The sequence below is a fragment of the Saimiri boliviensis genome, chromosome 9 (genome assembly GCF_048565385.1).
Source record: "Saimiri boliviensis isolate mSaiBol1 chromosome 9, mSaiBol1.pri, whole genome shotgun sequence".
Lineage (NCBI taxonomy): Eukaryota > Metazoa > Chordata > Mammalia > Primates > Cebidae > Saimiri > Saimiri boliviensis.
In genome coordinates this window covers 72,727,515-72,751,540 of record NC_133457.1, presented here as the reverse complement: position 1 = coordinate 72,751,540, position 24,026 = coordinate 72,727,515, and the positions used below count along the sequence as shown (strand labels likewise).

The following is a 24,026-nucleotide window of genomic DNA, read 5'->3' as shown; positions in this document are numbered from 1 at the left end:
TCTCCTCTTTTGTAGGATTTGAGCCAAAGATTCAAAGTGATCAGTCGCTTCATCCGCAAACACTGCTCATCTGTTTTCCAGGTGCAGAAATCACGGGAGGCAGGGGGAGCATGTGTGCCGAGAGGATCATCCTGGGAAGCTGCAGTCTGGACCCTGCCTTCCCATGGAGATGCCATGGCCAGATGCCCACTCACCCCGCAGGGACACAGAGCCTCCTGCCCGAGGCCACTCGGAACACCAGAAGTTTGGGCAGAAGGGGTATATGGTTTGGAGAAGAAAATCAAGTGATTCTGCTTCTGAAAATTCCTGCTAATTTTTTCCATGCAACATCGCTTTTGTGTGTGGCTCAGGGGTAGAACATTGCACCAGGATTTGTTCATGGGTCTCATTTCTCTTCCTCCTCCCCCAGCAAACGACAGCTGCCTGGAAACTTTTATAAAGGAAGCGGTTGCCTTTGTGGCTGATAGAACTGAAGATGAAAAGCTTCTGGACAAAATGATTCAGCAGCAAACCACCCCGCTCCCCAGCACCAAGCAGGCAGCCCCCTAGCCCCGCCCCTGCCCCTTGCCCAGTGTGGTTTGAAGGGCGGGGTTCCATGCTGTGGCCCCAGCACCTGCCCCTGGGCTGGGACAGCCACTGCCCTGTGCTGCTACAGAAGGCTCAGCATGGGTACAAACCACTGCCCCCAACTGCCTGAGAAGAATTGGCACAGCCACCCACCACTGTCCCGCACTGGCCCCACCCGGGCAGCCATGCGGGTGGCTGGAACTCTACTGGTCTTCTGCTGCCTGTTCTTGAATGCCACCGGGGGCCCTTCCCCAGGTAAGTGACAGTCTCCCCTGGCCGCTCCCCAGGGGTTTGTCCCTGAGATTGGCGGCTGGCACCTTGGGTCTTCCCCAGGACACTTTCCTGGCTTGGAGCCCCCACAAGACCATGGGGTGGTGAGAGGCACTGGGAGTGGTGAGAGGGGTGAGGGCTCCATGCAGCTGCAGCAATCTCTGGGGGCAGCAGGCTACAGGGATGAAGGGTGTGGGGGCTGCCCCAGAAGGCGGGGGACAAGGGAAGCGTCTTCCATTCTCTGGCTCTTCACAGAGGTCTGAGAAAGGTCTCAGCAAGGCAGGTCTCCTGCAGCCCCTCTGCGGGATGGAGGCGACAAGGCAGCCACATGCCTGCGGTTGGCTGCTTCTATCTGATGGTTTGTCCTTCCTTCCTACCGGCTGCTGTCCTGTGACTTGGCCCCAGGGACCCTAACAATCAGACTCTTTCACCCTTCCTGCAATCCACATCCTGAGGGTCAGCACTCAGGGACTGTGGGGGGAAGACAGGGAGGAAGCCACTGCCTGCGCACTGGGAAACGAACGCATAACCAGGCTAAGTGAATTGCCCAAGTCACACAGCCAGGGACCGCCTGCCCTTGCCCAAAGGGAACTGGACTGTGCCCTCCCCAGCACAGGAATCAGACCAGGATACTGATAGGGACCTGGGAAGCCCCCACCTCATTTAACCAACCAGGAAGCTGGCGCCAGAGGGCTCAGGCAAGCGGCTCAAGTCACATGACCCCCACCCAGCAGAAGGGGATGGAAGGGGTCTGAGCCTGGCCAAAGGGGCCCAGGTGGGCGGTGTGCAGAAGGACTGCTGACAAGGGATGGCCCCAGAGCACCCCAAGGCTCTGCGGAGGGGTCACACCTCCTCCTGGTGAATCAGGATGCTGAGGACTCAGTGACGCTGAGGGACAGTGTTGGGCTCCCAGGCCCGGCCTAGGGTGGGTGCTACACTTCTGCAGTGCAGGCCCCCAACACCCGACCCCCGTGCTGTGATCGTTTCTGGGGCTTCCAAGCAAGGGCCTTCAGTCTTCTGTACAGAGAGGGTACTGGGAGGCCCCCAGTCTAGTGGAGAAAAAGAGTTAGGAATCTGGGACCCAGACACAAGCCTGTATCCTGTCCCACCTCAGGACTCCTACAGCCCCTCCCGTGCCCCCTCTGAGTGGCCAAGGGGACAGCGCAGGCTGAGGGAGGGGCAGCAGGGCAGCTTCTGCTCTCACTGATGGCATGCCGCCACCGCCAGCTCTGGGTGATGCTCAGTGAACGTGGAGCTGATCCATGGCCAGCAGAAGACTGGGGACAGCACACCCGGCCCTGCCTCCACCTCGGGAGCCTTCTTCTTAGCTCAGGCGTGGGGCCCTCCACCTGCTTCCCAGCCTCACAGGGGCCTGTCCTCTTGCCCTGATGCAGTGCCACCCATGCACTGCTGTCCTGTGCTGTGACCCTTCAAGTCTCCAAGGTCCAAGGGGGAAGCGGGGAAGAGCAGAACATTCACCCCAGAGAAGCGGCTCCTCACACCTCAGAAAAGGCTCTCCTGAAGGGGCATGGAGCCGACTGTCCCAGTGTGTCCTGGGATCTAATTATTCCTACAGACTGCTGAGGGGTTTCAGAGCTCTGCTCATCTCACAGAGCGGGCTAGGAACTAGCAGGGTGGCGTGGGAGCCATCGTGCTGGTGCCTGGCAGCGTCGCTTTCCTGGGTCGTGTTGCCAGCCCCACGCTGGTGTGTGATGCTGCAAGAAGCCCTTCCCCTCCATTCCCAACAGACTTGCTGTCGGCCGCCAAACCCTACATGGAAGCTCCAGAGCTCAAGCTCACACACAGGGAGCGGGCCTTCAGCCTCAGTCCCACCATCCATGAAGTGGGAAGATACGTGCACCCGTCTCCCACCCTGGGGAAGCTGAACAGAGGTGGCTCGGGGAAGGCACAGGCATGGGGGCACACGGGGCGTGCGTGCTCTCCGCCAGCCTCGGCCCGCTGGTCTGTCCAGTGCAGGCCCTTCTGCCGCTGTGCTGGTGACAGCCCCCAACACCCTGCCCAGGCACTGTAATCATTTCTAGTGCTGCCAGCAAGGGCCTTCAGTCTTAGGCTGTAAAGGGAGGGCGCTGGGAGGCCCCCAAACCAGCGGCGAAAAAGAGATAGGAACCTGGGCCCCAGACACAAGCCTGCATCCTGCCCCCACCCCTACACCACGGGGGTGGGGAAAGCAAAAGGGACCCCAGGGGTGAAGCCATCTGAACATCTGGCCTGTCCACGCCCACATGCTGAACTGCACAGACCACAGCACTGAGCCCCTCAGGGCAACTTTCCTGCCTGAGGCCTTCAGAACCTAGGAAATTGCCACACTGGCTTCCGCCACCCTTTTGAAAAAGGCTGCTTCTTTCTCAACCTGATAGGCGTCTCTTCTGGGAAGCTCTGCAGGCTGCCATGTCACCCTCCACCCCTCCACTCTAGCTGCAACGGCCCATCTGCCTGGGCAGAGGCCCTGGGGTCAGGGAGCCCCCTCAGCTTCCCTCTGCAAGGTCTTTAATTCCCAGTAGCAGAGAGACCACCTGCAGCCCAGGGACATCCTGCCTCCTGGGAGCACTGGGAGCTGCCACAGGCTGAGCAACCCTCCACGTGGCAAGATTTGTTTTTCCCAATAGAGGCATTCATTTGCCCTGGGACCCCTGCGGTGGCCACGTGCATTTTGATATGATACTTAATAAGGATTACAGTATTGTACATCATTTCTTGATAAATGCTTTGTGTGTGTTGCCTCATATATTCTGTCATCACCATCTCAATTTTACAGGTGAGGACAAAAGGCTCAGAGAGGCTAGGCAGCTTGCCTGAGATCACACAGCCAGTGAGAGGCAGAGCTGGAATTGAAACTCCGGGTGTGTCCTAGTGGGTTAAAGTCAGGACTGATCCTGGGAGAGCTCAGTGTCCTGTCTGTGCCAGGGGCACATGTGTGCCCTCAAAAGATGGGCTCTGCCAATAGCCAAGAGCAAAGCGGGCAGATGCAGTCCCAAGGACCCAGGCTCACTGAATTTTGATAATGTCACGTGAGAGGGCTTGGGGTGAAGCATCTCCAGGTGGGCAGAGTGGACACCAGCACCCCTGAGTTGGACTGGCACCCCCCAACACCCCAGTGCTCAGGCATAGCCATGCAGACTTTATGCTCTGGGTGATAGAAGCTGATGGGGCTCCTCTCAAAGGGTCTCCCCACACAGCTCAGCACCAGCCCACAGAAAGGGCAACCCCTCAGGTGACACAGAGAGGGACACTAGCAGGGACCATCTGCGTCTGGCTTTTGGCACCCAGGTCCCCATCTCAAGGAGTTTCACAAGCAGGGGCTTCCCAACCTCCCAGCCATACCTAGAACGCTCCTGAAATAGGGAGGCTGTGGGCAATGCCAGCCCCTACTGTGCCCACCCCTTTTCCTACTAAGGGCAGGTGGGAAGGGTCTGCCTGGTGCCAGCACAGCAATTCCTGCTCATGTTTTCTCTCTTCTCAGAATGGCTTAGTGCCAGCTCTGCCACCGGGCCAGTGCTTAGAAGACATGAACGTCCCCTGCCCAGGGCATGCCCAGCAGCTGTCAGAAGCTGCAGCACTCTGCTGCCTTGGGCAGAAGCCCCACCACCTCCCCCCGCCCGGCAGCTTCACATCTGCACCCCAGTGCACACTGGTCCTCAGGTACCCCAATAGGTGTATGCCCCATGCACACAGCCAGTCGATGTATGGAGACACTGGGCTGCAGCAGAAAAGCAGGGTGATGGCAGGATCACCAGACAAGGAGATGGAGGAAACTCAGATCCGTCTCCCCAAAGGGCCTGGGGCCCAGGTTTTTAACAGTTCTGGAGTGGCCGAAGCGTGGAGATCGATTGCTGGAAAGGGCCGGGTGAAGTCACAGCACAGAGGAAAAAGCTGTGCTTTTGTGCTGATCCCATTCCTCTGTGGGGGGGATCTCCAAACTGGTTGCTGAAATTGGGGTCTGAAAAACACCTTGGGCCAGAGAGCAGCCTGAATCACCCTGATTAATTATGAGTATCTTTCTGTCCAGAACCTGGCATGCAATTTTTGTCAACCTGTGGGGATGGTTTCATTCGCCTTCCTGTGACCATGTGTCCTGGGGCCTTCTCAGCACCTGGTATCATCAGGCCCTGCTCACCCCTGCCCCTCCTCCAGCTTCTGCGTCTGGAAGTTCCCTACCTGTCTCTGGCATGGCCCACCTCCCCTCCCACCCTGCATGAGAAGCAGTGGTGGGCTGGAGTCAGGCTGTCCCGGCTCCTGGTGTAGGCCTCGCACATGGCCGGTACCCCCACTACCCTCGAGCAGGCCCAGCAGGCCCCAGGCATTATTTCTATGCAGACGAATTTTATGTGCCAACTTTTGTTTCTTCTCACAAGCCTGCTAGTCCATGGGTTCTTTCCGTTCATGTCACCCTGGCCATCACCACCACTATCTGAGTCACCCATCACCCTCCGAACCCAGCAGCAGCCACCAGCGGGGTCTCCTCAACTCCTCCCAGCATGCAGCCCACGCCTCCCCTCGGTCAGTTTAGCCACCTTCCAGCTGCTCCCCCGTGCCCATCTGCTCACCCATCTTACCCTCAGGTTGGTGCCCCGTCCAGTGCCCCAAGCTGTCTCTGCCCCTCCTCCACTGTGTGTGGCGCCTATCTCAGAGTCCTCGCTGCATCTCCCTTAGCACCTGCCAAACAGTCCTTCTTGAATGAGGAAAAGGCGACCGTGGTGTTTCGAGTTAGTCATTTCTGGGTTTAGTCCCTCACCCTGCACGCCGAGCTCTTGGTCTCCTGGCCTGCAGAATGGACATGCAGGAGTGAGAAGAAACAGTATCGCGGGGCCCTCCAGGCAGAGCAGGCAGAAGAGGAGAGCACCCGTTCTCCCACTCCCCACCTTCAGCTGCGTGGGGCAAGCCCCAGAGCCCCTCCCTGGGCGGTCCTCTCCACAGTTCTCTGACCGGAGGAGGCTCTCAAAGAGCTGGTCAGCTCAGCACCTGCTAGGCCGTTTGTTCTCTTCCCTGAAGATGACTGGCGTCTTTAGGGTGTTAATTCTTAGTGATGGACCTTTCCTTGTTAATTTCCCTTAACAAATCATCCTAAAAATAGGTCTGACTTTTAAACATTTTTAAATTAAAAATTGAGCTTTTAATGTCTGCTTAGACAACTGTAAGACAGTCAAAGGTTTATTGACTTGAAGCCTACATTTCATGAAACATGTAAATAAAAATACACCAATTTCAGTATTTTTCATAACCTTTTGTAACCTTTTGGCAACGTCACCAGAATATTTTAGGAACTAACGTCACAAGCTTGGAAGGGAAATTTATCTGAAGTTCAGCATAAACAGAGTTTCACTTCATTTTTGAAATTCTGTTAATTCCAAGGAAAATTAAATTTAATGCATTTTATTTTAAAAAGTTAACAGTGGTTAGCTTTAAGATATCAATAATAATTTTTATTTTTTGTTATGTTCCTCTGTATTTTTCAAATTTCCTACCAAAAATAGGTAAGTTTATAATCAGAAAAAGCCACAAAATGTAGTTTTTACACAGAAAAAATCGGCAGGCAGCCATGTTAATGTCATGTGAGGGAAAAAAACACTAATTTCTGATGGCAAAAATACACTGAACACACTATCCCTTCCACTCGCATGTCTCTTTCTCTGCTGTTCAGATAACAAGTGAGGAGCAGAAACCAAGCTGGTTTCCAGAACAGTTTTTTGTTGTAACTAAAAACCACATTTGACTTCCTGTCATCAACAAGCACAGGGACGAAAGGAGCTGCCTTTGGCACTGGGGTCCCCTCCTGCCTGATGGTAACACTGCAGGTCCCCAGGGAACCCCCACTGCCAGCACCAGTGTCAGAGTCACCTGGGAGCCTGGAGAAATCCAGGTTCCAGGGCCTCCCCTCGCCGCCAGGCCCAGCCTGTGCTCCTCAGGGACGCAGCAGTTTCGATTCCATCTTCAGAGGCCTTAGTCTTCTTAAGCAAAGGCTGCAGAGGTTTCAGTGGGAATGTGTGTGGCACAGATTACTCTGAAGGACAGTCCCAGGGCACGCCGGCACAGGACACAGCTGTGCACCAGCACAGGGGACCAGCACGTGACCAGCATTCTCTATGGGGTCGGGTACCAGCACCGTAATGCTTTCTTGAGATGGAAGATCCAGGCTCCCTGAGCTGCTAAAGCACAGGGCAGGCACAGTCAACCAAAGCCCAGCCATGAAGCTCACCTTCTGGCCCGGAACCAACCACAGGACAGCCATGTGCCAAGCAGCCTCCCTTTACAATGGAGACTTATTACCAGGATGGGGCAACACCCCCAAGGCCACAGAACTTCCACAGACCCACGCCTTCTTTGCCCACTCCCAGCACTGCACTGCCCAGCCTGAGGGTGCCACATGGTGACCAGAAGCCCCGCTGTCCTGGCTTTCTACACTTGGGGGCATCTAGTGTGTACCCACAAGCATCCAGGACCCAGGGAGGGCCTCCTGCAGACCTCATGCAGCAGCAGGAATGGCCTCCTCCGGGGCCTTCGCTCTGAGCTAACAAAACACTGTAGTCCTGGCAAGGCCTCCCTGCTGTGCCCAGCTATGAAGGCTGCCCGCCTCCCCTCCCCCAATCGCCCTGCCCCCAAGGCCCTGGGCCCAGCTTTCCATCCTGGCCATAGCAGGCATGTGCATCCTGCAGGCTCAAGCACTCAGGCCTCCGCCTACTGTCCCGTTCCCCGCCCAGCCAGCCCAACAGCCCTATCTACTTCCCAGCCCCAGTTCAAGGTCAAAGGTGTCTCTTGCTCCCCTCTGTTGGGCCTCATGATCATGTACGGAGTCCCTGTGGGAGGGAGGACCTTGTCTCCAGTGGGACACCCCACTTCTGCTCTGGGCAATGATGCTACCTACGCTCCGGGCTCTGCTGAAATTAATAGCCAGGTCTATACTTCCTACTGCTAAACCCACCTTCCTCCCTGAAAGACTGATGGAACCCTAAGGTCTGCCACACACTCACTTAAGGTGCTCAGGAGGGCACAGCCCAGGGAAGCTGAGCTGAGTCCCCCAGGGAGTGAGTCCCACAGGGCCCTCTGCAAGGACACTGCACTCTCACCTGCACCGACCAAGCCACAGTCACGGCTGCATGCCGCTGTGCAGCTCGGGCCACTGAGGAGCTGAATGTTCTATTTAACCTCATCAAGATAATGTCAAAAACAGCCACGCTGGCCAGGCCTGCCTTGCAGCTCAGCTCTAGAGCATCCAGCACACTGGCACGTCAGGCAAATCTAGGACTCTTCTCAAGAGAAGCAGCCTGCAAGCCTGCAGCCTCTCCACCCACCGTCCCTCCCCCATGTTTAAGGCAGAACTTCCCCCAAATTTTTAACTTATTAATACACAAGTCATCCATGAAAAATGCAGAAAAACCCAAATTCAAATCACCCACATGGACCTCCAACCAGCAAAGGCCCCCATTCACACGGTGCGGAGGCTGTGGGGCCTGTTTATACTCACACTTCCTTTATAATAAAATCTGAAGTCTGCTGCTCAAATAACCAAATGCCCATAGCTAGCCTCACCCCCAGCTCTTCTCCTGCCCACTCCCTCACCTGCCCACCCACTCAACTGCCTACCCACTCACCAGGCCTCCTAAGTCTTGGGGCCCAGGCCCACGGCCATTTACAACACCCAGTACCCCCATCTCCATATAGATCTGTTTCCACAGACAGGTCCTGCCCTCCCGCCTGGCTTCTAGCCACTCTGAGGTTCTCTTGCCCATTTATCCGGAGGAGGTGAGATCCAGCAAACATCAGCTTTGTGTTCCCAGTCAGCAGGATGGGGGCTCCAGAAGGGGCTTAGCAAGCAAGGGTGAACAAGGAATAGCCTAGGGTCTTCAGCTAGCTAGATGTGCTTGGGCCCAGGGATGCTGGGGCCACCGTGCTCCACTTCTCTAGGAGCTGGAGCAAGAGCGTGGGGAGCTAAGGAGGGATGTCGGGGTTCTGGCTCTGCCCGGCTCTGGTACAGATGCTAGGGGACATGACTATGGGGCGGGGGGAAGCCCCCAATGCTGCTTCCTATCTTTTATCCAAATGCAGACCTCACAGCAGGGCAGGCCTCCCCCACCTCAGCAAAGCTTGTGGACACAGTGCACTGTCACTCACAGAAGTGCCATGACTGTCCCCGGAAAGTCAGGAGGCAGCACAGGGGCACCAGGTGCTGCAGGCTGCCCAGAGGGGTGCCCTCCTGTGGGTTGCCTGAGAGCCAGGCAGGTGGAAGGCCTTGAGATGAGGATGGCACCACCTCCTTCTTGTGGGAAGCACTACCTTCATCCACCGCCTAGAGCACCAGGCTGGGGCTGACTTTCCCACCGTCCTAAGGCCACATCCCATACTGAGGGTCTCACCTGGGGGACACATTCCGCTTTACTTTAACACATATGTTGGAAATAAGCCTGGGTTCTGAAGGAGTATGTGTGAGGTACAGGTTCATTGCACCCCCTGGCACTTGGTCCTCAGCTGAAAATAGAGCAATAAATGCACTGCAGGGGTGTCAGGAGGGGAGCAGGTAAGGGGAAAGGTGAGGCGGGAAAGTGGGGGGCAGGTGAGGGAGCAGATAAAGGGGGACAGGTGAGGGGGGACAGGTGAGTGGGACAGGTGAGGAGGGCAGGTGAAGGGGACTGGGGAGGAGGGCAGGTGAAGGAGACTGGTGAGCAGGGCAGGTGACGGGCAGGTGAGAGGGGAAAGGTGAGGGGGCAGGTAAGGGTGAGGCAGGTGAGGGCAGGGCAGGTGAGGGGGGAGCAGATGAGAGGTGGGTGGGGCCAAGAGGCACAGGTCGACAGAGAACTGAACATGAGGTGTGACACCTGGACCAAAGGCCCTGCTAACATCAGTGTTCTTCTCTGGTTCTTTTTTTCTCTTTCAGATTTCTGTTCCCAGGACCTTAAGTCAGGTGTGAAGCCAGGATTTCCCGAAACAATAAAGACCAACGACCCAGGAGTCCGCCAAGCAGCCAGACACAGTGTTGAGAAGTTCAACAACTGCACAAACGACATGTTCATGTTCAAGGAGTCCCGCATTAGAAGGGCCCTGGTCCAGGTGAGGGTCTTGGTTCTGGTCGCATGTGAAGGACACCCCTAGGAAGCCGAGCTGCTACAATGTGACACCTAGGAAAGCAGGGCAGACCTAATGTGACATCCCTCCTGAGTGCAGCACTCTGGGCAGAAAGGAGGTACATACACGATGGGAGCGGACAGCAGCCACTGAGGCCAGCATTCCCCAGAGCCAGGCACACAGATTACACAAAGCATGCAGCTCCAGGACGGTTACAGGCCACTGGCGCAGAGCCCACTAGGCATGGGGTAAGGAGGCGCTGGGGCCCTAACAGGGCTGGAGGCTGGCGCCAAGGCTGATTGGAGAGAAACCGGTGAAGCTGCTGTCCAAGGAGCTACCCCGGCTGGGCCCATGGTCCACACCTGGCCTCACCACTCACTTGCATGGCAGCCTAGGGATGTCCTTGCCACTCCCCCCTCAGTGCTCACTCACGCCCCAGAGTCCCAGAGCTCTGCCCAAGCCACTGATCTTTCCCTGACTCATGCCTACTGTGGAAGGGCGCCTGCTCAGCACCCTTCCCCCTAGGGGACCCTCCAAGGCACAGCCAGGCCTTGTCTGCATCCCAAGAACACCCGCTTGCTAATGTAGGACGCAGGCTGTGGTTAACACTCAGCACTGTGCACTGGTGCCTGGAGGGGAAGGAACAGAAGCAGCCCTGTCCAGGACTGCCTTCACAGTGTTCACGGTTGCACCAGGTCACAGGTCGGGGTGACTTTCATAACCCAATTATTTTTGTCCGTTGTGAACTTGTGAAGGGCAGCACGTCTGCACATGAGAAGCGTGCTAGAGGGCAGTGTGGTGTGGAGCCAGGGTCCTCGCTCCACCACCTGGCCTCTGGGGCGTGGATCTTCCCTGGGTGACGCAGGCCCTCCCTCCTTCTCTGGAGAGGCCAGTGGGATTCTCTGCCTGAGTCCTCAGGGTTCTCTGGGAGGAGGCTTGGAGGTTGTCCCTCTCTAGCTTGGGGACAAAACAATTTCCCTGGGGCTGGGGCTGAGACTAAAACCTGAAGAATTTTTCTTCAACTCCTCTAAGACCACAAACGAGAATGAACCAGGCAGCTGCCATGTCCAAGTGGAGAAGGGCTGTCCAGAAATTCAAAACTCACAATCCCAGGAAGCGGAAACCCACATACCCCAGGCCTGACACAGAGGCCATGAGAAACTGCCATCGTGGGGCTGGAGTGAGGGCTGCAGGGCAGGCTCAGGGGGGCATGCGGGAGACCTAGTGTCATGTCCCTCCTGAGTGCAGAGCTCTGGGCAGAAAGGAGACGTCTGTCCCGGGAAGGGACACAAACCCCAGCATGGAGCAGGGAGGAGAGCGGGAGGGGTATGCAGGCTCTGCTGTAAGCCTGAAGCGTTGCCCCAAGCCAGCCCACTTCCCTTCTACTCGGTGGGCCCCTGCACCACTGTCTTGAGGCCCCGCTTCCAGTGAAGGAGGGCCTCCTGCCCTCCCTCCCCCATGCCCAGTAACCCAGTCCCTCTGTTCCCTCCAGATAGTGAAAGGCCTGAAATACATGCTCGAGGTGGAAATTGGCAGAACCACCTGCAAGAAAAACCAGCACCCACGTCTAGACGATTGTGACTTCCAAACCAACCACACCTTAAAGCAGGTAAAGCAGCGGGCCCTTCTCAGATGTCCCTCTCTTCCCCAGCCCACTCACTACCAGGGCTGTGAAAAACACCCTGTCACCACTTCTCTAAGGCAGCACTCCAAACCTCACCCCTGAGAAAGCCAAGCCTCCCGGACTCCCATACGACCGAGGATCTGGGACAGTGGGAGGTAAAGCCTGTGCTAGGAGCTCCTCAGACGACATCCTCCCTTCCCGGAGGCAGAGATACAGCTCCAGAGGAGCGTTCTGGGGTGCAGGTAGAGAGGATTAGAGCAAGAAAAGCTTTCAAACAATCCAGAAACTATACATATATTTGATATATAGCATATCTCTGCAGAGAGAGCAAGAGAAAGGAAACATGGCAACATTTAGCAATTATAGAGACGAAAAGAGTGTCTTCTTAAATCACTCTTTCAAGTTTTCTGTAGGTTTGAAATTTTTCAAAATGAAAACTAGGGGCAGGAGAAGAGCTCCTCCGTGAGGAACCCCTCCACGGGCAGAGGGCTCCCCATGGGGCAAGTCAGAAACCTCGGTGTGCCCTTCTCTGTTTCAGACTCTGAGCTGCTACTCTGAAGTCTGGGTCGTGCCCTGGCTCCAGCAATTCGAGGTACCTGTTCTCCGTTGTCACTGACCCCCACCTCTTCAACAGCTGTGACAAACACCAGGGAGTGTCCCCTCCCAGCCACCTCATGACCCAGCCTCACAGACCCGCTCAGGCCTCTCCCAAGTGAGCAGATGAAGTGCTGCTGGGTCACCGCAGGGCAGCTGGGATGGGAGCATGGTGGCACTTCCTAACAGATTAAATAGATCACATTTGCTTCTAAAATTAACTCCTGTTTCTGACACTGCACACCTAGATTCTGGGTCTGGGTGTAGGGGACTGAGTCAAGGGAGGGAGTTGTGAAAGTAATGGATGATCCCCCGTGGCCACAGGCCCCCAGGAGAGCAGAGGTGCAGCTCTGGTTCTGAAGAATCCGTGGAGCGTGGGTGGGGACCCCCTTAGCCACTGAGTGCCTTGGCCTATTGTGATGAATACAGCTGGGAATCAAGATGAGCAGCAGCCATACTGGCCTTTTTAGGGGAGAGCTAGGAGGTGAGGTAAGCCTTGCCAGGGGTCCCCCTTACCAAGGCGTCTGACAAGTTGAAGTGACTTCCCCTTGGGGGCCTGGCCAGCCTGAGCTGCTAGCTACAACCCCCCGAAGGCCAAAGCCCCGGAACAGGTGATCTGTCCACACCACAAGGGGCAGAGCCACAGCTGTGCCTCCTTGAGATTCAGGCCTCCCGGGGATTTGCCCCGCTGTCTGAGTGAGGGCAGAACAGCAGACCGCTCCCCAGAGCCCTCCAGAGAGGGCGCCCCACTGAAGATGACTGTGCTGAGGGTGCAGGAGGAGGAAGAGGCCACCGAGGGCTGGAGGGCACCAGGAATTGGAAGTAGACTGGTAGAAGTGCCAGGCTGGGCCACCCCGAGACCTGGGCACCCCAAAGGACTCTGCTGTGAAGCTAAAGTTAGAGTCAGTGCCCTGCCATGATCCACAGGCTCAGCAGCCACTGCCCAGCCAGGCGCTGTCTCCCTTGCTCCCAGCTTCACCCAAGCTTTCTCCAGTCACATCCCCGGGAGGCTGGCTTAGCTATGCTGGCTGTGACTCTGGCAGTCACTAAACTAACCCCTCAGAGCCTCAGTTCCCATTGGCACAATGAGGCCATGCCTTCTGGAATGATTAAGAGTCAGCATATGTGAACAACTTTCAAAACTACAGACCACTCTGCAAGCATAAGCTGATGATAAAAACCTCAAACTGAGATCTCTGTCCCATGAAACATAATAGCTGAATCTTGATGGAGTTTCAGGAATGGATAACAGAGGCACACAATGAATCACCTGATTAATTATAAGAGCATGTAATTCACGTTAGAACAAATCCCTTTTATGTTACAGCAAAAGCATATCACATCTTTAAACCTAATAAGAAGACTCCATTTCACACCTCATCATGTCAAATTACCAGATAGAACACAGGAAATGACACTTGGAGACAGAAAATCAACAGCTAAGTCAAAATCAAGACTCCTTTGCTGAAAACTGTGAAAAACAGTTTGCCAGCTTCTTCATATTTGTGAACATTCAGCACTGAAAGCAAAGCTCTCGGTTCTCAATTTAAAAAGAGAAGACCACCTATAAGCCCAACACATTTAAACTGTTTATATGACAGAAATGATTAGGTATTACTTATTTTCTTCGTATACCTCACCTGAAAGGCACATCATTTGTCACTAAAAAAGTATTTCTGCTGACCACTGATTTTCTTTCTGATAGAGTCACATTAAAAATTTTGAGTTGTTCATCTGACACAACGTGGGTCACATCAACTAGAGAGAAGCTGATCTCTGCCTCTGTCCTATTGGTGCTGGCCCCAGGAGCCAGCCTGAAGAAGTGGGGACACACAATTAACCATCAGACTCCTGACTCTCTTCCCCCAACACAGAGCCTGCCCAGTGCTGAGGGGAGAGCAGGGCACAGGAGTCCAGGACCAGCCAGTGCATACAGATGGTCCCGGATGTCACCACAGCTATCAATTCTCTGAATTTTCATCTCATTACATATTTATCTTTACATATTTACATTACATATATCATTACATATTTATCTGATTTTTTTCTGACTTTTATTGCTATCTAAAATATTGTCTCTGTGAAGTTATTCCAAACATTTTTGGAGACAAAATCTCTTGTTACTTTCACAAATACCCAGGAAAGAAAGGAACAGATAACAACCCCATTTCGTAGGCTGGAAAACAGGAGAGAAGTGTAATATCAACTTACGCCAGAATGAGTCAGCGTCGTGGAGAGCTAATGGCCTAATGCTACCTGCTCCCTGCCTGAAGACTGCTGCCCGAGAGAGGTCTCGTGGCTTCCCTTCCTGAGCTAGTCGGATGGACTGCTCGGCCTTAAATCATCTTCACCAAGGCAATTCTTACATCAACACCTGATGGAATTAAATTTCACTCACTGTTAATTAGAGAAGAAACTCCCATGCCACACCACCAAAAAAGGTAAATCAGCAGAAGTCGATTTATCATATTTATTATCAAAATCATGACCAGTGTGTAGACATACTTGTGAAAATATACAGCAACTTGGGGTTTATAACACATGAGCAAAGATGACATTAACACGTGCACTGTTCACATTTTGGGGTCTAGGGGTCAAGAACAAAGGTCACAGGACATTACTGAACGCACCCCTGCAATAGGTCCCGAATTGCAGAATCATCCAATTCCAGCATAGTCAGCATGGGCAGTGTGGAGATATTCACAGAAAGAAACCCAGCAAAGTTCTCTCTGAGCCACTAGAGTCAACATGCTTTTCCTATGCACTATGGAGAGCCCACGTCCCACACACCCCTTGAGAACACGGTTCCATTCTTGGCTTACACGGCTCTTGCTGCTCGCCTCAACACCCGTGGGCTGTGCTCCCTCTGCTCTTCCATCCTCCCCCCAACAAACAAAGGTATGATCGCACATTATGAGATACTAAAGAAGGACACTGAGGCCACGGGACAGGGCCGCAGCAGCAAGCTCATGGGCAGTGCGTCAGTGCTCCACTCACCTTAGCTCTCCTCCAAATGCAAGAAGCTTCCCAAGTCCTAGAGAATGACTGTACTTAGAAAGCTTTGTTTTGTTTTAAGAGAAAATGGCTTTACATGAATTTATCTTCCCTGTGGCAGATATGTTACACTTCCCGCTAAACAGAAAGACGGGCCCAGGTGAAGGTGCCCCTGGCCGGGCCCGGGCATCCTCGAAGAGGATGAAGCAGCCGTGCCCACCACCCCTCAGGGACTGACAGGTGCGTGTGGACACTTGAACCACGACTGTGTCCACAGCTCCTTCTGGACCAGGCCCGGTGCCTGAGTGTGAAGACTCCAGGTTTGCGTGGCAGGGGCAGCTATCTGGGCGGACTAAACAGACTGGAGGCTGAGTCTGCAGAGAAAGGGGGATCTGAAAGAGCCCAGGTACAGGTACCCATCGTGCTCATGCACCTCGCTGATGTAGGTGGCCACCAGCCCATCGGGATCATGCAGGCTTCTTCGGAAGGCACCGCTGTCGCTGAGTTCTAGCACAAGGCTGTACCGCGGCACAAACTTCATCAACGTCTCCTGACTGAAGAGCTAGAGGGAAGCACAGTGCAGGGAGAGTTCACCAGCTGGCCAAGAATGCTGTGAGCGGATCAACCGTGCCTCCCCCACCATCCAGGAATGGCCTGACTCCTTCCCATGACAGGGCAGCCCCACAGGGCAGTGCCAAGACTAACCCAGCTCCCACTCTCAGCCCAGAGGCCCCAAAGCAGGCCCCACCCCACCCCTGTCCCTGTGAATATCAGGCCAAGGAGGCTCCTCAGCACAAGGACAGCAACACAAGCACATCTCTAGACAGCCTGGCTGAACTCAGAGGGACACACATCACAACCGAGGCAGTCACAGCACAGAAGCCAAGGCTCAGAATGACCTTGACCCATCATATCACAACCAGCACAGCTTCCCTGGAATACGCAAGTCTTCTGTTAAGGTTTAAAACCTTTCAAATAGGCAAGGTGCCAATGATGAAATTTGAGAACGGTTCACATTCAAAACAAACAAGCAGGTCCGCACACCACACGACATGGCTTCCAAAACAGAAGGCGAAATCCCACTGCTTTCCTCAAAGCGGGGCATGTAGATCCTGAGGGACACCTCCATGGACGGATGGAAAAGTGCTTAGACATGGACTCTGTGGCCACACAGGGCTGCTGAAGAGTTTTAAGCAGAGAAACCAGATGGAGAGAGACATGATTTCTGGCAGAGCAGGACACCTGGTCAGAAATTATGACAAAGCACTCCACTACCTAAGACCAAGGAATGGAAATTAACAGATTTCCAGCTTTTAACACAAGGGAAAATACCCAAACAAGTGTCCAACAAATAATGTCACCCAGTCACTGGAACGTTCAAGCAGACAGAAAAGCTGACTGGGCTCTAGGTTCAATAGCAATAGATCAACTGCATTACAGCTCAAAAAATGCCCAAGGCTTCCCACAACCCACAGCTGCTATTCAGCCGTGAATCCTTCCCTCTCTCCTCTCTCCTCTCTTCTCCCTCAGAGACCGCATCCTCTCTCACTATTACAACTAGTCACCTTCCCAGAAAGCTCACAAATCTCCACCTCTATTTCCAACCCCGGTGCTAAGTCACTCACTGTCTGGGACCCATGTCTGCCTGGACTTTCTAACCGCACTTCAAATTCGACAGGCTCCCCAGCTCCAGAGACAAGGCCGGCACCTCAGCCCTCATTCTTGATCCCGGTCTCTCTATGCCCTACAAGTCCAGCTGCCAGTCTTGCCATCCTTGGTGTGTGTCCCTGGCCTGGGCCCTGCCCCGCTGCCTCTCTCCAGTCACTGGGACAGCCTCCTGAGCCCTGCTGCAAGCTGTTTTCCTTGCAGGGGCTGCAGTTATCTTTAAAAACATTCTTTGTACTGTATCACTCCCCTCCTAAACAACTCCATCAAGACGCCACGCATGGGGCAGAGCAGGGTATGTGTGTACCCAGACCATGGTGGCCCAGACCAGCCCACTCCACTTGGGGTGAGGAGGTGTCCCTGCAGTGGGGTGACCTGGCATGGGCTGTCAGGGCCCACACAGGGTGAGGAGGTATCCCCACAATGAGGTCCAGATCAGGCTATGAGAGCCCATGCAGGTGAGGAGATGTACACCCAGGGACAGCCCGGTACAGGGATCAGAGCCCTTGAGGGGAAAGGCAGGCTCCAGCACATGGTCAGGGAGGAAGGGGACAGCCCAGCATGGAGTGCTACAGCCCTGGATGGGGCCATGTGAGAGGGGACAGCAGCCACAGATTCATCATATGCAGGGAAATGGTTGAACAGGTAAACCTAGGGAGGACAATGGGATCCAGATTTCTCACTGCTAGAGAAGAGAGGTACAAATAGGGGAAGAAATAACGGGAGAAAACTTGCATCAGTCCTGTGGTGTTGTCATAGTTTTCAATTTACAGATGACAGATGCAGGCGTAAGCATGAGCGGTATGTAATGTCTATGCATGCAGGCATGTGTGAATGCACATCATGTGCTTGTACTCCCAGCATTGTCCCTTGGGAACCCGGGAGCAGCGACACCCAAGGCAATGAATACGCTTGGCACCCAGATCTCCTCCACAGGGAACCAGGTCTCCTGAGAAACGGCCAACTGCAGAGCCGGAGCAGGGCCAATGAGAGGAGCATGGAACGACCTGTGTGCCAGAAAGTGAGGAGTTTGTCCAAGACGACAGAGCATGCCCAAAGGCCCATAAGTCCCACGGAAGGGGCTCCTCCTAGCCACAGATGGGTAATTTGAGCATCAAAATAAATGATGATTGTAACATAATCACCATTAAGAACATGGGTAACCATGAGATGGCACTGATGATTACTTACAGAAACCATCTCTCCACAAGTAACTCAGTAATTACACATGGAAGAGTCACTTCAAGGTGAAGACATCTGGCATTCCCCGCCTGAATCTGGTGGCCAAAGTTGCTGCCACCCATAACAGAGCAAACTGATATCGTGCCCTCATAACAGCCACACCAAGACGAGCATAGCTTCACTGCTATGCCACTGCTGCCAGCAACGCAAGACCAGATCCTAAAAGTGAAAAAATATCAGACAAACCCTACTGGAGGGACATTCTGAGACCGCTGACCTGTACACTTCCAAAGGATCAAGGCCAAAAATTCAAAAAGATTTAGGAGCTGAATACCCCCGAGACTGAAGGAGATTAAACAGAGCTAAACATCACTCCTGATCCTGGGTTGAATCCTTTGTTATAAAGGACAACACTAGGACAACTGGCAAAATCTGAATGGGGCCTGCAGACTGGACAGTTGCAGGGGAGCTGTGGGCATCTCCTGGTTTTGATTGATGCCATGAAGAATGTGCCAAACGCGCTCAGGCATCTGCAATAAGTGACGGCATCAGGCCAGCAGGTGACTCGGAAACAGTGCCAGGAAAAAATTCCTTGTACCATCCCTGCTACATTTCCACAGCTTTGACACGATCTCAAAATTAAAAAAATAAAGTAAAAAAAAAATCAAGCCAGGCGTGGTGGCTCACACCTGTAATCCCAGCACTTTGGGAGGCTGAGGTGGGTGGATCACTTGAGGTCAGGAGTTCAAGACCACCCTAGCTAACATGGTGAAACCCCATCTCTACTAAAAATACAAAAATTAGCCAAGTGTGGTGATGCACGCCTGTAATCCCAGCTAATCAGGAGGCTGAGGCAGGAGAATTGCTTGAGCCCTGGAGGCATAGGTTGCAGTGAGCTGAGATCACACTACTACACTCCAGTCTGGGTGACAAAGCAAGGCTCCATCTCAAAAACAAAACAAAACAAAAAACTCTTCAATGACCTGGATTACATTTTGAATAAAATCAGACCCTCTTTCCAAGTCCATGGGGCTGTGGTCCTCCCTCTCATGCCTCCTCACCCAGCTGCAGGAAGACTCTGTGTACCCTCACACTTACAGCCCCCTCCCTAACTGCACCCTTGATCAATGGTACCTCCTCACACCTACACGTGCCAGGTGCTGTTGCAGGTGTGGAGGATGACAAATGAACTATGCATGAACTAAACAGAAAAACACCTGCTCTGATGGTGCACATGTTCTAGTCAGGGCAAGAGACACACCACTGCCAGGTGATGATCGCATCCTTGCTGCAGGACGACTGACACAGAAATTGAACACATACTACCCTAAGCTAAGGGCACTATGTGCATATTCTCACTAAATGTTCCCAGGTTCCTCATCAGGTGCTATTATCCTTTCTACTTTACACACAGAGTACCCAAAGCAAAGAGACCAAGTCCCTGGCCCAGGGTCCCACAGCTGATCCACCAGCCTCCAAAACCCTTGTGCAGGCTCAGCTGCCATTCTGCCTCCCCCAGGTCCTAGCAGGAACAGATGCAGGCTCTGGAGCCAATAAGTCAAAGAGAAGGACCGATTTCTGAACAGATTACGACTTCTGACACAGGGCCAGTCTGAGAATGTGCATGCAGCCCCCAGAAGGGGTCCAGGCACACAGCCCAGCACCAGGACTCGGCAACTGCTGCCTGTTAGCACCAGGACTGTAAGCTAGTATTTCCACATCAGTTCAAATATTCAGCATCAATTTTAAATACTATTCAGCCTACAACATGGAGCTTGCCAGAAAACCAGATCTCTATATCACACAAGTGCTCACGCCAGCCAAGTGACCCCTCCACAGTGTAAACGTGCTGAGTTATAATGCAGGGTACCTCAGGGAAGCCACCAAAATGGCAGGATGCACAACATTTAAAAGCTGTGTTGAAGGGGCTGTTGTGTTGAAGAGGCTATTGTGTAAAAGGTGCTGTGGTTGGCCATTGGTGGGGGTGGGTGCCTTTTTTTTTAAAGGGAATGATTTGGGTGTGGTAAGAGGTGAAAGGGCCGAACCCCATGGAGAAGAATGCCTGACAGTGAGGCTGCAAGAAGGCAGCGGGGAACAGGCAGGACGGCGGCCATGGTGACTGGGTTACAGGCATGGTCACACCTGCAGGGAGGGGAGGAAGGCACCTGCCGACTCCTTCCCTGAGGAAGCAGCAAGGAGGGCGGAGAGTGGAACGGTCTGGCACAGCCATGGCAGACAGAGGAGCAAGACTGACAGGCAGGTGGATGCCCAAAGCCACGATGGCAAGGGTGGTAATAAAAACACCCAGAAACAGCCGGGCGCGGTGGCTCAAGCCTGTAATCCCAGCACTTTGGGAGGCCGAGGCGGGTGGATTACAAGGTCAAGAGATCGAGACCATCCTGGTCAACATGGTGAAACCCCGTCTCTACTAAAAAATACAAAAAACATTAGCTGGGCATGGTGGTGCGTGCCTATAATCCCAGCTACTCAGGAGGCTGAGGCAGGAGAATTGCCTGAACCCAGGAGGCGGAGGTTGCGGTGACACGAGATCGCGCCATTGCACTCCAGCCTGGGTAACAAGAGCGAAACTCCGTCTCAAAAAAAAAAAACACCCAGAAACATGGAAACCAGAAGAATGAACAGGTCTAGACGTTTAAACCTGTATTTCAGGAAGAAGAATGAAATGTGTTTCTAAGTAGTCATTCAAAGAGCCAAATACTACAAGCACAACTAGATTTTTAAGCTTATTAAGGGTCAAAAAATATGATTAGATTCATTTCTATTTTGTTTCTTAAAATAACAGTTTTTATAGTTACCTTAAAAATCATCCTTTTAATCCAGGGTCTCTCAGATAAGAAATCCAGCATGGAAAACCCAGGGTTAGGGCGGATGGTTGACATGCCAACCCAGTACCCTCCAGAGCTGCTGGGCCGGATGTTGTCTGGAAATCCAGGCATGTTCTCCACAAACAGATCAGCACCACCCTTCATCAGGCCAGAAACGTAGACTCTGAAAAATTCACCAAAGCAGAGAGTGAGCAGTAGCCCCATAATTCAAGAAAGTAATTTTCGCCAAGCACCACAGTGGTCTTGGTCCAAATATATATATGACACAAGTCCTCTAACTATGTCCATCATGAACAAAGGCACAGCTGCTGAGAAGGAAGTTTTGTGCCCAGGGCCCAGCGTGAACAGAGGGGAAGCAGGTCGGGGGAGGACCAAGGCCCTGCTGGCAGAGGAATAAGGCCCAGGCTGTGCCAGTTGGCCTTAACTTAAGACACTCTCCCAGACTGTGACTCACAGTAGGAAAAAGAAAGCGCACCCTTGAATTTTCTTTTATTCACATGCCATGCAGAAGGTGTGCTGCTGCCTCTGATTCCTGGCGATCCCATTCCCATGCCCACCCTACCCCAGCCATGATGCACTCTGGCTGACAACTGACAGCTTAGTTAACCCCACACATACCTTCGTATCCTCGCCATGGTCGTTTCTGCCACCAGGACAAAGTCTTCCGCAGGAGACAGCTGGACTCCATTGGGGAACCGCAGCTGGTCCAGTAAGACTTTTACTTCCCTGGTCACAGTATCATATTCCAGCAGGCTGCAGAACACCAAAAGCAGAGGGTTAGGGGGGAGAGTCCGTGGCTCCTGATCTGGGCCTTCAGGGCATGGGCCTGCAGGTGACTCTGCCTCATCCCAGAGCAACAGGCCCTGGGGCCTCTGCTCAAACATGATTTGAGGCTGGCCCCTGGGGGCCCTTCCCCATCCAGGGCAGATCCAGTGTCCCCTCCAGAGAACCCCATGGTCAGTTCTCTCACTGACTTGGGAGCTGGACAGGAGATCCCCTCAGAAAGGCAACCCAAAGCCCAGGCCCGGCTCCAGGGTCTCTCCCAACTATGTAGACTCACATCCTCAAACAGACTGGCCTGTTTTAATTTCTCAAAGAAAACAAAAGTGCTTTGTTCCACTTTGTGACATCCATCACCTGCCTCCAGAAGCCACTAAGGTCCTGCCTTAGAAGCTGAAATATGATGCTGGAAATACTCCCTTGTTCCCTAGAAGTAACAAGCTCTGCTGAAGCAGCTGGCTGGCTGGCGAACTCAACCAACGGGAGAGCTGGAGCAAGGCCTCACCGCCCGTCATCTGTGCCCTCCATCACCAGAAGCAGGTAGTCTCGTCTTTGCCATTTGCTGCTAGAATCAGTGAAATAAATCTTCCTCCCATCCTGAGTGACCGTAAGATCATTCACAAAGGACATTTTCTTCCCCTCAACGGGAGTCTCAGAGGACAGCAATAGTTTCACTTCACCTGAAGTTTAAAAACAAAAAAAAAGAAAAAAATTGGCTTGAACTGGGAACTTGCATCTCAATAATTTCAAGATATTAACCAGCCTGACTTAAAAACATAAACTTCTCCATATGTCAGAAGATTTATTCCTTCTTATACTAAAAACAGTATTAGGTGTTAAACAATTCTTTTTAGACTAACTTCGTTTAAGGCAGAATCTTTGCTATAAGGATGAGGAATCTTTCTTTTACTAAGGCCAACTAACTTGATACATCCATTCCAAGTGTTAGGCTTTAATTCTATTTGTTTGAGAGAAATAAGACATATTCTACTCACCTGCTTTTTGAAAAAAAAAGTTGTAGTAAGTTTTGAAAAACAGTAGAAAGAACATGGACTGAGTGCTAAGCTCTTTCCAGGTGTGATCACCTTTAAACCTTCACAACAATCCCACGGGCAGGGCTACTGTGACCTCGACTTCATGAGGAAGCTGGACACAGAGCAGCCAAGGGACCTGCACGGTCACAGCTGGTAGCCAGCAGAGGGGAGCGTCCCCAAGCAACTGGGCTGCAGGGCCTACATTCAGGTCCCCATGCACTGCAAGACGACAGACTCCTCCCTGGCAGGAACCTCCACTCGGACACATAGCACCTGTTACAGCTTGCTCAAGGGGACTCATGAGCAATCAGGAGAGAGAAGAGGAGGAACAACGGGAGAAAATGGAAAGGCGGAGACAAAGGGGAAGGCCACAGAGAAGACAAAGGAGGCAGAAAACAAATAGACAAGACGCAAAGACACAGAAAAATACAGACAGAAACACATCTAATTTCCTCAAAATAAGTCCTTTTGAGACCCTGTAGCTAAAATATAAATAGTAGGAGGAAATTCCATGGACCAAATGGAATCATGGGTGGGGAGTTTTCTGGTGTTTAAAACTAGCTGACTTTTCTAGGCAATGCTTTCAGTACTGTTCAGTAGATAAGAAATATCAGGCCGGGCGCGGTGGCTCAAGCCTGTAATCCCAGCATTTTGGGAGGCCGAGGCAGGTGGATCACGAGGTCAAGAGATCGAGACCATCCTGGTCAACATGGTGAAACCCCGTCTCTACTAAAAATACAAAAAATTAGCTGGGCATGGTGGTGCGTGCCTGTAATCCCAGCTACTCAGGAGGCTGAGGCAGGAGAATTGCCTGAACCCAGGAGGCGGAGGTTGCGGTGAGCCGAGATCGTGCCATTGCACTCCAACCTGGGTAACAAGAATGAAACTCCGTCTCAAAAAAAAAAAAAAAGAAAGAAATATCAGTCTTTAGTAGACTGTTGTTAACAAATCCTTTTAAGTCTATGCACACACATATTGTTTAAAAGATCTAAAATCATCATAGACGGAAATAAGATATTGTCACATACGTTTCCAGGGATTTACTTCAAATAGTCCCTTGTATGCATCAGCCACAAAGAGAGTCCCATTGGGCCCTGCACGGATACCCAGGGGTCTCCCACACACAGGCTCATCGTCTCGGGTTTCTAGAAAAATAAAAGACAGGGATTGGTAGTTGGTCCCAGATTCTATCTGTGCTCTCTGCAGTATCCAGTTTTCTCATCCATCCCTTCCCATACGTCATGCAGTATGGAACAAAACAAGACCATGGCATACAGCTAGCACTGCAGGTGGTTACTGCAGGGTGTTCACCGTGGGGTGCTCACTGCAGGTACTTATTGCAGGGTGTTCACTGTGGGGTGCTCACTGCAGATGTTTACTGCAGGGTGTTCATTG

At 52.8% G+C, this 24,026-nt stretch overlaps 2 protein-coding genes across 3 annotated transcripts in view; one reads left to right on the top strand and one right to left on the bottom strand.

Moving 5' to 3' along the window:
• Positions 1-603: 603 nt before the first annotated feature.
• On the top strand, positions 604-12,347 carry CST7 (cystatin F). The gene is made up of 4 exons (XM_003942918.3): positions 604-822; positions 9,725-9,897; positions 11,405-11,521; positions 12,075-12,347. The coding sequence occupies exons 1-4, from the start codon at positions 666-668 to the stop codon at positions 12,150-12,152; spliced, it is 525 nt and encodes a 174-aa protein (XP_003942967.1). The 5' UTR covers positions 604-665; the 3' UTR covers positions 12,153-12,347.
• Positions 12,348-14,586: 2,239 nt separating this feature from the next.
• Positions 14,587-24,026, bottom strand: part of APMAP (adipocyte plasma membrane associated protein) — a 30,260-nt gene continuing 20,820 nt past the window's right edge. The window contains exons 5-9 of one of the 2 annotated variants that reach the window (XM_039479406.2): positions 23,660-23,776; positions 22,103-22,277; positions 21,436-21,570; positions 20,788-20,980; positions 14,587-15,686 (exon numbers count right to left, since the gene is read on the bottom strand). In XM_039479406.2, coding sequence (XP_039335340.1) covers positions 15,477-15,686; positions 20,788-20,980; positions 21,436-21,570; positions 22,103-22,277; positions 23,660-23,776 — 830 coding nt within the window. In that variant the 3' untranslated portion in view covers positions 14,587-15,476. The remainder of the gene's footprint in view (positions 15,687-20,787; positions 20,981-21,435; positions 21,571-22,102; positions 22,278-23,659; positions 23,777-24,026) is intronic. The other variant, XM_074406163.1, reaches the window with a different exon arrangement.